This window comes from Numida meleagris, chromosome Z (assembly GCF_002078875.1).
Source record: "Numida meleagris isolate 19003 breed g44 Domestic line chromosome Z, NumMel1.0, whole genome shotgun sequence".
Lineage (NCBI taxonomy): Eukaryota > Metazoa > Chordata > Aves > Galliformes > Numididae > Numida > Numida meleagris.
The window spans coordinates 66,320,464-66,335,754 of NC_034438.1; the positions used below are offsets into that span (position 1 = coordinate 66,320,464).

Genomic DNA, 15,291 nt, shown 5'->3' on the forward strand with positions numbered 1-15,291 from the left:
GCCTGGCCCATGGATATACAGCCCAAAAAACATACTCCTTGGAGCTACCTGAGTTCATCTCACTGACATGATATACAGGGAGAAACTTATGCTGACACTGACAAGTTACTTGGGAGGGGAAGGAAAACTAAGACATCAGTCATAAAAATGTATTCTTCTCTTTGACACACAAATCACGCAGACTTAGTTTGCACCATGGACATTTACTGCATGCCTGTTGAAACAGGGCAAGCTTTTGCTGGCAACTTTTTAAAGTAACGCCACAGCAGCATTCATGTGTAGGGAGGACAGAATTAAAGAGCTGACCTTGGGGCAACTATTTATATAACCCAGCTACTGGTGCATTATGGACAGGTGAGCATGGTTTTAGGAAGCCCTGCAGAAGCTCTTTAATGGTTTGCCATTTCTCCTTGTGCCAGTTATGTGCCCAGCTTTCAGCATCCCAATCAACAGCCACCCTGAAGCTACCAAAACATCCTGGAGAACATGGAGCAATAAAAGGCTTGACAAGAAATGCACTGTGTCAACCACAGAATGCTCTCAAATTTTCAAGTAAATGCTGTGACTCCATAAAGCAGTCTGTCACCCAGACTCTGTAAGAGCATATGTGATAGCAACAAGGAATTAAAATCCTATTTAATAATCCCTTAATCAAGGGCAATCTTTTCTATCACTTTCCAGACTTGTGCTGCTACTCAATAAATTAAGTAGAAAAAACACATTTTCTTCGACCTGCAAGTGACTTCATCAGCCATTTTGCCATTAATACACAACTTCCACTGCTACAATTGCTGAAACAAATACTTTTACATTTGAACTTCAAGAGGATTTACTTGGACCAGAGGCAGCCAGCAACAGAAGAATTTTAATGACTGTGGGAGGACTGTTGGTATTTTAAGAAGTCTTCTAAAACCCTTTGTAGGATTTGAGATAAGAAAAATAAGTGGAGCAATTTTTTTCCACTAAGTACTTTGCACCATGTTTTCCCATAGCAGAAAGTGAACTCTACATCTGCATAATGAAAATGGCAAAACCTGAATGGAAAAGAAGAAGTTAATAAAAACGGAGACGAAACCAAGTGGCATGGGAGCCACTCTAAAGAAGAGAGCAAAAATCCTGCTACTCCAAGCTCTTGATTTTATTTTCTTTGCTCACAGCAGCTTTAATTTCATTAGCTTGCAAAGAAACACTCAATCCACAGATCAGAGTTCTCAAGGATATAGGGAGATCATGTCAATAAAACAAAGCACTAATTAAATCTTTAAACAGTAGCCACATGGTCAGTTAGTTCCTGTAGTGGAATCTTAGAAGAAACTTTTGCATCTTGTTGCCTTTGATCTAAAGTATCACACTTTACCTTCTACAAGGAAAAGCCACGTGCTGCCAGAAGTGCTCCCAGTTTAATCTACCCCACAAGTGAAACTTATCTGCTGCTAAGAGTTCAGAAGGTCAGGTCCAGCTTCTTGAATTGCTGACTGTCTCGTTGGAGAAGGTCTGACCGACGTACCTGGGCAGCATCTGCCACCTGCTGCAATTGTAATGAGAACAGAAAAGCCTCCTTGGGCATCCATCTTCACGTGGGCCCTTGGGACCCACCAGCACGTCAAGAACAATCACGCTGCTGGTTACATTATTCAGACGCTGCTTCTCCAAAACTGCCGCACACTTTCAGCACAGAAAACTGGGGTGAATGAAACTGCTATTACTCAACTTCACCCTCCCAACTCATTCTGTAAAGAACATGCAAACAGCAGTTAAAAGGACACTGGGAAATGAGAAACCTCCCTCAAAACAAAGTGTGCGTGATGCTCCTCTTTTGTGTGGAAGGAAGGGACATGAAAGAGTGCTCTCCCTCAATCCAGGGAAGAAAGCAACTTGGAGCATTCTTGAAATAAGAAGAAAGAACTGTTTGTCAGATGCCCCCTCTCTTTGGAGACACTCTTACCCTCTCCTTTCTTCTGCTTACCTGCACTTGCCTGACCATCATGCAGGCACCATGAAACATTTATGAGTGGCTTAGCAAGCAGATGCTTTTAAATGAATAAGATCATGCTGCCTGTACTCCTCTTTCTCAGTACAGTCATGTGAATAAAACACAAATCAACCTTCAGATTCACTTACTCTCATACAGTCAGAAAAAGACTTCTGCTTTGTCCAAAGAAGTGCTACCTCGGTCAACTGGCAGACAGTGCTTCTTCTATCCCCTCTCCTCACATCTCCTTCAACACGGTCCATAAAAATTTGGCTCAACAGCACAAGTGAATTTCAGTTTTACTGAAGGCAGTGGCAACACTCTCACTTTATTCAGTGGAGTCAGATTTTGCTCACTTGTTGTTTTTTCCTCCCTCTTGCTTTTTCTAAGCAATTATTTTTTTCCCACGATTTTAAACAGAGATGCTAAAAACTCTCCTTTGTGATAGGCTGACCATCTCCTCTCCATTTCTTCCCTGCCCACATGGGAGAATACTGTGCCTTATATTACATTCCAGTACATTACACTGACTGATACACCTCAGATTTTTTTTTTTCCTTTTTTTTTTTTTTTTGCTATAGAGACATATTACTACAAGGAAAACGGTCCTAGAAATTTACCGTTGATTTATTTTACATCGTTAGAAGAACATAATTTCTCAGGGAAAGGTCCCAAGTTCTTTATCTGCAAAGTCCCATCTTTGCTTGTGTTTATTCCTGTCAAGGAATTTTGACTAACATCTTTGATTTTTGGGAAGTGACATTCATGTTAGTGGCATTTCTCTTTGAAACAGCCACATAGGAAAAAAAACCCATGTGTTACCTTAGCTTTTCATAACAAAGTGCAAGTGTGGCTATTACATATAGAAAAGTTCGTTTGCAGTAGACTACTAAATATTTGGCCTTGACTTTACAAAATATAATTGTACCTTGGTTCCTAGTAGCCCACTGCTTTTAAAATGCAGGGTAAATAAACTAAAAGATACCCCACAAACATTTCTCAGTGCAAGACACAGAAGTTATTTTGTTTCTAATTACAAGCATCTTCTTAAACAGTATGTTTTTTTCACATTAAAAATCTTGCTCCTTTCCATCACGAGCTAGAAAAGCATTCCAACGGCAAAAAAATATTTATTTCACGCTTACCAACATGACTTTAGCCCTAGAGATGTGTCCTGCTTTAAGAACTTGACCCTGAAAAACTTGGGACCCCTCATACGTTACACATTTCATACCACACTTCAAAGAAGAACATGAAATACCTTGTGACTAGAGTATTGTTTATTTCATAATCTAAACAAACACTGGAATACAGTCTACGCCTTTCTACTTTCCTGCAGACTTTACAACGAGCTTTTTTCCCCCCATAATTAGAACAATGCGCATACACACAGAACATGCATGCTTTCTAACACCAGTAACGAAGGTAAGGAGAGTCAGTTCTCATCATCTTCCTGTTGCCTGTATTAGAAAAAATACTTTTGCTTTTACTGTAGTTATGGCAGTGTGTCTAAGGATACGACAACTAGAGCTCAGTTTTACTCCCTGCACAGACAATGTTCATCAAAAGCATGCTGATGGTGATAAATATTACATGTCAATTAAATGAAAGGCATACTTTTATCCCCTTTACTCCCTTTTTAAAAAGACTAAGTGGCTACATGTAAATGCAGTGAAGCAGGTATAAGCTTAATTAATCAGTTTATTCAGACTGGCACCAAGACGCTGCAAGGGCCGACGAAGTCTCAGTGAGGCTCCCCAGGGGCCAGCTCTGCTGCAAGGTCTCTGCTTTCCACCTTCTGCAAGCAGAAGGCAAAGGCCTTGCAGCACGGTGATGCCGGCACAGCGCTGCACCGGGCTCCCTGGAAAAGAAGCGCTTGTGGTCCATTAGTGTTTGAGAAAATCTTGCGAGTGGGTTACCTCCCCGGGGCAGCTCCGTTGGTGGGGCAGCCGGCGGGGCCTTTACACCACCGAGTGGTCGTTGCTGTGGACGCCGGCCAGGATGGTGTGGTTGAGCGAGGAGGCCGAGCGGTCGGAGCCTTCGGTGGGGCCGTTGGCGCTCTCGCTGCGCTGGCAGCAGAGGATCTGCTTGAAGGTCGCGCTCATCTCCTTGTCCCGGTAGGAGTAGATGATGGGGTTCATGGCGGAGTTGAACTCTGCCAGGAGCAGAAAGAACTTCTCGTAGGCCAAGACATTGCACTGTGGGCAGCACACGTCAAGGAGCAGCAAGACTAGTCCTGGGGTCCAGCAGATTATGAAAGCACCTAGAGAGAGAAAGAGCAGACAAAACACAACACAGCTGGTCACACACCGTGAGATTCTAGTGGTTGGCAGCCCTATCCGCTGCAGGGGGTTAGAACTGGATGATCTTCGAGGTCCCTTCCAACCCAAACCATTCTATGATTCCACAGCCATCCAACTGGAAGCAGTGGTACTTCATTTTCTTTTTTGAGAGTATTCACACTATTTCTTCACTGATCTGATGAGATGGCTGCTTCTCAGAGACCCACAAATAGTTATGAGCAGCACATCAGAAGAGCAAGGTGCTTCTCCACACTCATGATTTTAAATGTTCTCTGCTTGGCAAGTACACTTGCATTTAACACTGATGATGAGGAACATCTTTTTCTTCAGCTAGAGACCTCTGACTAATCAATCTGTTGATCAGGAGAAACAATGCTGTAATTTATTTCTCTAGCTAGTAACAACAAAGAAAACCCTTTTGTGAATGCTGTGACTGAAGCAGCAGTAAGAGAGAAACAGTGGTGCAGGCAGCCATTCTCATGAAAAAGAAAGCCTGGGTCATGTTAATCCATTTCAGTCCCATTATGTAATGGAAAGTCCTAAACACACGTCCTTCTTGCACTGAAATGTCGTCCTTCAACAGATCTACTTTTTTTCTTAGGGCACTATTCAGCAGAAATTCAGAGGCTCCTCAGGCTTCAATAGGGTAAATGCCAAAGAGCCTTACTCTGATTAAAATGCTTCCCCCTCCCTTCCCTACTTTGTAAAGCTCTGACAGGCACAAAGAACAAAATTCTGAGTTCAATGCAGAAATAAAATCAGATTGGCTTGAATGTTTTCAGGAGTGAATGGCAATGCTAACTTATTGCAAGGTTAAGGATGTTTTGAATACAAACACCATGGGGAAGCCCTCGCACAGGGATCATGGCAGGGCAAAGATGGTGCTCCTGAGGTTCTCCAGGTTGACATGCTTGGTGGAGGTGGGAACTGGAGCCTTATCATCAGCCAGAGGGCTCTGCTCACGAGCTGCCACGGGGGCTTCCCAACACTACCCAGCCAGAGCTGTTCCCAGTGGGTTCCTGTGTCATTGTGGTATGTGCTAACATACCACCTCCTTCTTTTTGACAGCAATGTGCTCTGTGGGTGTCATGGCTGATCTCAGTCCATCTATTTGCCGTGGCCATCAAGAAGGTGCTGTGTGACACCTTTCCCTTTAGACACACCAGACTCAGTTAGGTCAAAAATAAAAGTGGTTTCCAAACAGCTTTGCAGGGTGTGCTGTGCTAGAGATGCTGGATGCCAACCAGGAAAGCACAGACGGGCTTTCAACACACCAAAAAGCAACTCTAAACTGAGCTTGCTTGCTAACAGTGGTGGCACAGTGCCCCTCAATGCCTATCGCTCTGCTGGCCAGCAATGCTCACACAGGGAAAGTAGCTGGAGGCGAACTGCCAGCTGCCAGTACAAAGCTCTGGCTTCTTTTGCCAAATGACTTTGTTAGGGGCTGCCAGTAAATTTACAGAAGAGGGCTGAAATTCTCCCACGCTGAGGTGGCATCAGACACATGAATCCACTTCATAGCTTTTGTCTGCAGGTCTTTTGGATTCCAGCAATCCTAGAAAAGAGTACTTCAAGCCTGGGCAAAGGACTTTATTCTTTCGTTCCTTCCTCATATCTATTCCCTCAAGAGCAGAAAATTGCATCTCTTTATGCACCCATTACCCAGGTTGGTTCAGAGGCTGCCCTCCATGCTGAGCAGCAAGGCTGGGCTGGTTTCTGCAGAAACTGAGCAAATCTTGCAAACTAAACCACTCACTGCAGAAGTGATGTGTGTTGTACTCACGCTCCTAGCCAGTGAGGCAGTGGTGGACTTTGTTCCAGTTTGAGCTTGTATTTTTTTCATTACAGACTGCCTCAAGACAATAACATCAGAGACGGGAATACTACAAGCCATGGGATCTCCAGTCAAGGACAAAGGATGATGACATGATGGCAGCATCCTCACCTGGCCTGCAGCACAAAGTCCAATGTGGGAACAATGGAGCTGGCAGGAAAGTTCTCCTAGGGCTGCCCAAAGTTGCAACAGAAAGCTTCCAACTTTCCAACAATCTATTGATTTTTTTTCTTTGTTGTTTTATTTCCAATCTTTTGTTGAGAAATTAAATACATCATACAGAATGTTTTATTGCCTTCTTTTTTTAAAATATCTTAGCAGTACTAAGAAAAAGAAGTAGAGAGCCATTGGCCCCTGAGAAAGCCCTGAGACCTTTGACTGAAGTCTGGTTGCAGGTGGAGTTCCGGAACCCCTCCGAGCTACACAGTGTCTTGGCTAGGTCTCATAAACTACACTGTTTTTCAAGAAATACATGGCTTCATACCCTGACTTTCCAGCTGGTTTCTTCCATACAACATCCAAGACTGACCTTTGGGCAGGCAGAGCAAGTTCCAAGCTTCTGAGCAGATGGCCCATTTGGTATTGGGAAGCAAATCCATCGAAGCCAGTCCCATTCAGTCTAGTGGGTTTTGGTTTTCTTTAGCCCCTGGGACCTTCCTGGCACAACTTCCCACCATGTTAACGGCTCCTGTGGCTTATTATGCAAAGTGCTTGCAAACCGTGTCACAAACAATGACTTGGGTTTTCTCACTTGTTATTTAACTGTCAGTACCCTGGAAAATACTGGATAGCATCACACCTGGTGAGGGCATGTTTGAATTGGGAACGTAAAAATGCCAGGCTCCCGTTATTTTAGATTGAGGTCATTAGTTAAAGTGGAATTCCTTCCCTGGAATGAAAAACTTGAAATTTATTTTTTCAGCGTCTTACTTGGAGTACTTGTCAAAGCAAAGTGCTACAAGCTAAAAGTGAGGTTAAATTCTTCCCTTTTCTGAAATCAGTTGTGCACTGATTTCACAAACACTGAAGATCTAAAAATATCATGTTCAATAAAACAATGAGTTCTGAAAGCCTCCTGCTGTCTACGTACTGAAAAGGTTTCATCATAGTTCAAAGTGTTGATGTATTCTTCTGCTCAGGAGCACTGCTGATGGCGTGAGCAACTTCCAGGTGCATCTTTACATGGCACAGAGGCAGTGAAACCCATGCTACAATGACATAGAAAGTGGATATCTTGCATTCAAAGAATCAAATCTGACCATCTGTGTGGACGTGTCATCGTTCTGCCACCACACTAGGAGAGCCCAGTATGCACAAATGAAGTGTAGACAGTATGCTGTGGTGGGGCTGAGGAGCAGTGCTGCCTGGTCACCCTGGGGTGCATGGCTGAGCTCAGCCCCGGGGCCTGGGAAGGCAAACCTGATGAGAAGTGTCTGTCAGGCTGAAGAGAGAATGGCTAGCTAAGGGGTGGGAAGGCTTGGGGAAACTATAAGAAACGGCACAGCATCTTTTAAAAAGATTTAATGAGACGAGAAGGGAAGTCTTGGTATAGACTGGGAAGCACATTTTTACAGCAGGATGTCTGAGCTAGAACAAAGCAGTCAAGAAACAAGTCTCATCTTCTAGAACTTGCTGTGTACCTGACACCCGGAGCTGAAAATCCCACTCCCTGAGTGCAGTTTGGCTTGCTGTGCCGTGGCAGAAGCCCACTGAAAGCTTTCCAGTGACCACAGTGAAACTACATCAGGTCTGCCCTGAACCCTTGTCAGGTGCAGCAGTCTGGATTGTATTTCTATAGTAGATGCAAGCTCGGAAACTCCTGTGCAAGTGTGGCATCACGTCACAATTTGACTGCAAGAGCATAAAACCATTGTGGACAATAGACATATGAAACCAAGCATGATAAATCACACAAAAATGAGTAACTTGAAAAAAATAAGAGAAAACAACTCCAACAAAATATCAGTGTAAAGGAAACAAGCTACATGAGAACAAACACTGACAAACCAGTCACTCATTTCTAGGACCTTGGTCCTCTCAGGAAGGTCTGCAAGATCAACACAACAACTTCAAACAGTAAAGAAAGAAAAAGCAGGAGAAAAGAGTACGATAAAAACAACGTCTGAAAGCACAGAAATATTACCTCAAGGCTGGATGTGAGATCACCTCTGTGTTACAGCAGCCAGCCATGCCTGCTGGTTTAGCTTATTGCCAAGAACAACCATCCAGGATGATTTGTTTTCCTACAGGGCAGATGTCTTACTCTGATGCCTGTATCTGCAAAAACTTGGTAAGAGATAGAGCAAGAACGAGTCACCTTCCTAAGAACCTGACACAACTGGAGGGAGGATCGCTTGTGGTTTGTGGTAAAGACGTGAAAGGGCAAGGAGAAACTCTGCCAGTTTGTCTTAAGGATCTTCCCTTTGTTTCTCAGTGAGCTGAAGGGTAGATCCAAAACTAGCCTTGTTTCAACCCCAGGGCCAGGTCCCACGCTCCTTGCAGCAGGTCAAGGACACAGTCCATCCCCAACAGCGAGGGCCCTCATGTGGTCCCCTCCCAGCCACCAGGCAGGATGACTGCTCTTGCAACTTCACACATCAGCAGATGAAGCATTTCCTAAGCAGCACTATTTTTTTCTCTGTCTTTTCGCCTTGGATGGCATAAGACTACGTTTGTTCCATGAGCGTTCATTTTCCTCTTGCTCACAATAGCGAAATAAAAGGAGCGCCTCTGCTCCTGCCAAGTCACACACCGCTCCGCTCACAGCCTGGCAGCCACTCCTCTGCCCATTGAGCACCTACTGCTTCTCACGAAGGAGGAGAAAAAGCCCATTTCGAGCAGAAAGCAATGAGGCAGACAGAGATGGAAGGAGGGTGAGGGAGGTCACCCTCAAGCTCTTGCCCTCACCACTACACCCCTCTCCTGAAACACTCCTGTTCTTCATTGTAACCACTGTGCATCTCCCCTGTGAGCCCTCCTCCACCTCTGTGAGTGTGCACCCAGGCTCTGCAGCTTTCCTGCATGGCCTCACACAGCCTGCTGGCTCCTCATGCAGAGGAGATGTAGAGGAGAGAGATGTATGGGAAAGGCCCATCTTAGGGAGGTAGAGAAATACGGAAAGCGCCCATCTTAGGGAGTGAGAGGAGTGGCTGTCCTCTACAAACCCTGGTCTCAGAGTGCACTCGGGCAGCCACACCAGCTCCTCCACCAGGGCCAGAAGGACACTGAGCATCACTGCTGGTCACCAACAGGGAGCAGGGTCTCTCTGCGCTGCCTGCAGGCTGTCAGCAGTGCTGGGGGGGACAACTTCCAGCAGCACAGACCCAGCTGGCGGGTGGCTGGGAGAGGAAGCTGGAAGGTGTGGGAAGCACAGCGAAAGAAAAACAAATCGCTGCATCCAAAACAAGCTGCAGGCAAGTGGTGGCCTGCCTGCTGTGCAGCATCTGCCACCTCTGTGAAGGTGCAGAGGAAAGTCAGCAGTGCAGCTGCCTTGCTGATTGAAAGCAAACAGAAGCAGAGAGCCCTAGCTCTGCTTAACAAAGCGTCAGCCACGAAGGGCTTCGGAAATGCCTGGCATTTTCCATGTCCCCACACAATCACACCCTCAGCAGGGAGAGCCGCTCGCTCATCAGCTGCAGTATAACTGCACTTCTTCATGCCCTCCCCATCTGTAAGCTGTATCAATAAGGCTTCTTATCACACTGCATACTGCCATGTGCATAGCATGAATAGCGATAAGTACTGTGCGAAACAGGGCTTATTTATAGCTATGCATTGTTTCCTTCCAGATAGAAATATTACAGAATTTAATGCAAAATGAATGCTGAATTATTATAAATGCAGAGGACCTGCAAAGACCATTCATCATGCTGCAAGCATGCAGAATGTAGGCGTCATTCTTCTAATTCGAGTCTGACATCATTGTCCTTGATTCTGACACAACATTACTACAATATAGCCTATAGTTCTTGGTGAATGAAAATACTTGTTGCTATTATTTGTAGTTGTTGCTGGAAACAGCATCGGGTAAGGATTACTTCCACCCATGGGATTCTTATGTGAAAATATAAAATACATCTACCACAAATGGACCAGATTAACAAAGGTAAAATAATCCCACGCTAAACTTGTAAAAATCTGTAGAAACCAAGGTATGAGAGTCACATCCCTGCATCCACTAACTCCACAGGTCTCTGTGAGGATGGCACTGAAAGAGCATCCTTGCAAATACTCCAGGCTTGACAGGGAGCAGCATGCAGTCTGTCAGCAAGAACTATCTTATTGAAAAGGGTGCTGCCCAAACCCTTCGTTTATTTAAGGTGTCTGTATTTATGGAGTTCCCCTGGATGAATAAGGAGCACATTTCTTTTGCCACAGTTTGTGTTCCTGATTGAGTGCAAAATGTTGCTTTATTCCCCTGGCTGAGAAACTCTGATGCAGTGGAAACTTTGGGTTTCACACTAGACGGTATGTGTAAGGGGAAGGGGGAATATCACCAGCAGTGTAAAATGAGAAATGAAAATAAAGGAAAGCTAATTAAAACCTGCATCTTTGTGAAAAAGCATCTTGCATGTACTTCTTGTAAGATGATTTAGAGCAGGAAAACTCAGTCAAATGGGAGAAAATTCTCAGCAAAGAGGCATATGGGAGAACCCTGGTGCTACGTGCTACCAATCGGTCTTTCCCAACACTATACTTGCCCCATCCCTGGGGCTCCCTGTTCTAGTGTCCCATGAGCTGCGTAACTCTGAATTTGCAGGTTACAGACAAAATTCTGACCTCCCTATGGGCCGGGAACAAATCTCCAACAGTTTTTTCCAGTATCTAAATTTAACATGGAAAACTGACAGGTTTGCCAGATTTTTCTATCCACTGCATGCCTGGTTGACAAAGGGATTTTAAAATAATAAACTGTTTCTCCTAGCACTGCCTCCGTTCCTGATTTCCTACCTTCTGCACAAAGAGATGCACACCCACACTCCCAGTCTCTTCCTGAATCCTTCTTCAGGATATTAAGCTGCTGTGTTTGGTCAGACTTTGCACAAATTAATGGCTGCACTGCAGAGGAACACAGGAGCCACACACTGCTCCAAAATTCACTTCTCCTTCCGAGGAGGAATACAGTACGTGTCTGCTTCAGCTTTGTCTTTGAACTCCTGTGCACAGAATTTATTCAGCATTTAAGGCGTGGCTATGTTTGTCAACAAATCATCCTCCTTCAGAGGAACCTGGCAGCTTCCCTCTTGAAACATTTATGCTTCACTTCTTAAAACAGAGTAACAACTTAACATGAGAGTTTCCTTGGGTCTTTGCCCTTGCTCTAGGTGGGCAGGAAGCACCAAGCAAGTGCCAGCAAAAAGTGATGTTCCAGTATATATCAGCACCATCTCATTCTTGGTCTTAATCTCGAGTATTTCATCTGTGACTGCTCACCACTTTTGTCCTCATCACAAGATCACAGAACAACAGAACAGCCCAAGCAGGAAGGGACCTCAAAAGGCCATCAAGTTCAACCTTCCATGGGAAAAAGGAGCCCCAGTGAAATTATCTACCACCCTGTCCAGTCGCACCTTGAAATCCTTCAGTGATGAGGACCAGGCCATGTCCCTTTGGTGGTTCTTTCAGTGATGGACTGTTCTCACTGTAAAAAATGTCTTTCTTGTATCATGACAAACCCCTCCCATTCCAGCTTACACCTTTGTCTTCTCCATGTGGCTCCTTGTGAAGAGAGAGCCTTTGTTATCTTTGCAGCTGCCTTTTAAGTATTGGAATACTATGATGAAGTCCTCCTGAGCTTTCTCTTGTCCAGGGAGAAGGCTTCCTTCTTTTTAGAAAAAGTGAGTAAAATGAAAAACTCTCCCTAAATTCACATACAGTCTTGACTACAATTGATAATTTTCTTGGCATACGAACTCTTTTGCTGGTTTTTGCTTTCCGTGCTCTCTTTCAAAGCTCACATCACCACACTGCCTCATACAGTTTATCATTTAAATACTTTGTCTTATAAATTCCTCTGTGAAACCTTTAAGTCTCTACTTTTAAACCACGTACTGTTCTGCATCTACATCTGTTGCACAACTGAATGTACACTGAAGATACACCTGACTCAGCACAGCGATTCATGAAATGCTGACAATAAATGCTATTTAACACCCTCAGTAGCATCCCTAACTGCCTAGCAGCATGGAAATGCACACACGGAAAACACCAGTGGTTGGTGGGGCTGCATCTACAGTCCTTACCATCGTTACGTTTTTCTATTTTTTGAGTGGCTGACATCCTTCAGTCTTCCTACTTCTGACAGCTGGCATACCATGGTGCTCCCAGCAGAGCCAACTTGGTTTATAAGCCTAAAGCAGAGATAACACCGAGCAGGTTTCTATCACCAGGAGTAACAAATGGCAGGCTTGACGTTTGTGGGGGGTCCTCCTGCAGCTGCAGGTGGAGGAAGGGCAGTGCTCTCCTTGCAGCGCATCACGCGCTTGCTGCCAGGTGGTGCTGGAGGCAGGGCATGCCCACCTCAGCCTTCTGGATGCCCTTCTGAAAGCCCAAGCTGCTGGGCATCTTCCTACTTGGACTCCGGATGGCCTTTCCACAGAGCCCTGCACCAGCTGGGGATGTTTTAGATACCGTGCAAGTCCCTGAGCCCTCGTCAGTCTTGCCAATGTCTGAAACTTTTGAAGTCCGAAATGACAACAGACAGAAAAACCTGAGGATGATCAACAGCAAAGCAAAACAAGCTAAACAGACAAATGAGATGTGGGCAGCAGCAAGCTGTCAGAATGGGCTGGTTCATTTCATGGGTACTCACTGAACTCTGTACCAGGTTAGCACTTGCTTGGTGTCATTCTTTGCCTGCTGTGAATTAAGTTTGCTGGTCTCTGGCCAGCTGATCCAGCCACATAGAAATAGACTTTGGCTGACATCTCTGCAGGAGAAATCTAATGCAAATGGAGGAGAATGGGGCTGTTTTTCAAATGATGGGTGCAAACCAAAGGTGTTTGAGTATAGCCTCATTTCAAATGTATGTTTTTGTAAATAAATAAATGTCTAAGGCAGATTATCCATATCCATTTGAATCCCTCAAATCAAAAGGTTGTTAAGAAAAAATGGATACTGTCACTGATCTAATGACTGCACGAGAGAGACAGTCCTTTTTTGTTTTTCCCTCACAAAAGACAAAACTAAGCCATTTATCCATAAAAAAGCATTTTAGACAAAAACAGGAAATCATTAAGTGTCAATGGTCAGGATTCCAACTGATTTTTAAATTCTTAAAGATATGTGAAGCTAATCTCTGAATAAAGACCTGGCTGCTGCCAAAGCAATTTGAATATTTATCTCTGTGTTAAGACAAACAGTAGTCCCTGTGGAGTTTCACTGTTGCCAAAAACCTGACACACAGAGGAAACTTTGGTGTCTTTTTCAACTTCCAGTGTTCTACAGGAGACTTAATGCTTTATTACAGACAGAAACGCTCATGCAGTCTCAAGCCAGTGGCAGCAGCTTGGTAGGGACAGGAGCACAAAAGTCCTGCTGATAGCAGGCTCCTGGGGCAAACAGCATTGGTGCCCCTTGGCCATGGTGACACAGGACAAAGAAAAGCAGGCAGCAGAGCTGTGTGGAAAATTAGGAACAAGAAACTGCCTTTCAGCCCACATCAGTTGTCCTACTTGCACCACCTAGCCCATATTCTGCCACTTCGGTGGCATGAGGTCATGACTTGATGGGCTGCTCATGGTCATTACATGATTCACCATATTGGGGACAGGTGGGTCTCAGAAGCAAGAGGACCTGGGTGGGGCTTTCAGGTCTCTGACATGGGGACCTGATGAGGGTTACTCACCAGAAAGCAGCTGCTCTGGTCAGAATTTAAGCTCTGGCACCAGACACCTGGAAGCAGAGGTGACCAACAAGCAGCCCAAAGCTCTTCCACACAAAGTATGGAAAACATTCCTCATGTCCATCCATAACCCCATGGAAGATGCCAAAAGCCCCATACCTGCCGTGAACACGGTGGCAAGGCAAGTGTGAAGGCTGATGGCCAGAGGTCACCTCAGGCAGGTGTCACCTGCAGACAGCTCACAGGCCAGGCTCTGTTCTGCCTGTGCCTGCGAGGTATATTTAGCAGGAGTGTTCCTTTGCTCCTGTACCTGCAGGTTTTAAGCACAGAAAAATATTTCACAGTGATGCTGAAAAAAAAAAATACCTGTATCCCCTACTTTTCTTTTGGAAATCCATTAGCTCTGTGTATTCTGGTATTTTCCCAGCGATGGTCAGAATCCTACACTTAGACAATACACTTTGATTGGTAGATTTCAAACAACACTGGTAGAAGAGATTGTTTAATTGTACATTCTGTTGTTGTTAAGGATGTTAAGCATTGCCTGTATTATGTTTGGATGGGCTCCAGTTGCAACACAAGTTTCCAAATGAAGCTTGGGTGGATGCAACTTAATGTGCAAAGGCCTGCTTTGATCTTACATAAGATGAAACCAGTAATATTAGAAGAGACATATTAACTTCTGTTTCCTTAATAGGAATAAAAACTGTTTCTCCCATGGTAGTACCAGACTGTGAATAGGAGAAAGTGCTACAAAAGGGCAGAGACACTTGAAATGACAGCATTATATAATCAACTGCCAGAAATCTGTGCTTGCTTTCTCTTGATAGAGCCGTAGTGAACTGATCTGATGATAGCTGGCTGGATAAGGTGTGGCACACGTCCCTCGAGGCAATCATGTTAAGTCCAGTTACTCACAACACAGCTTTTAGAAGCATCATCCACCATGACAGCTGTGCAAAACAAAGGGCACCGCTCCAGGGTGATGTGGACAGTGGGGTGGTTACGAGGACTCCAGAGTAAGTCCTCCTGGAAAATCAGTCTGGGTTTGTCAGGTCCCAAAGAGACCTCCTGCTCCCAGTATGGATGCTAAAAAAATAAGACACTGCCCGAGAGCAGCAGCAGCCTTGGGATACCACCGCATCATAGAATCATAGAATCCCAACAGCCTGCCACCAAGCAGTCTTCACAAAGTACAGGGAGAGTGTCCGTGCTGAAAGGACACTGCTCCTGCTATCAGACAGCGACTGACATGTCCACAAATAGCAGCAATAAAACAGAGGGAAGGGAAAAGCTGTGGGACAGCAGACAGAAACAGCATTGCTCTGCACAAGGGAAC

The 15,291-nt window shown here is 44.8% G+C and overlaps 1 protein-coding gene across 7 annotated transcripts in view; it reads right to left on the reverse strand.

Moving 5' to 3' along the window:
- Positions 1,121 to 15,291, reverse strand: part of LPAR1 (lysophosphatidic acid receptor 1) — a 68,277-nt gene continuing 54,106 nt past the window's right edge. For all 7 annotated transcript variants that reach the window (XM_021379823.1, XM_021379825.1, XM_021379830.1 and 4 more), the window contains exon 4: positions 1,121 to 4,235. In XM_021379823.1, coding sequence (XP_021235498.1) covers positions 3,934 to 4,235 — 302 coding nt within the window. In that variant the 3' untranslated portion in view covers positions 1,121 to 3,933. The remainder of the gene's footprint in view (positions 4,236 to 15,291) is intronic.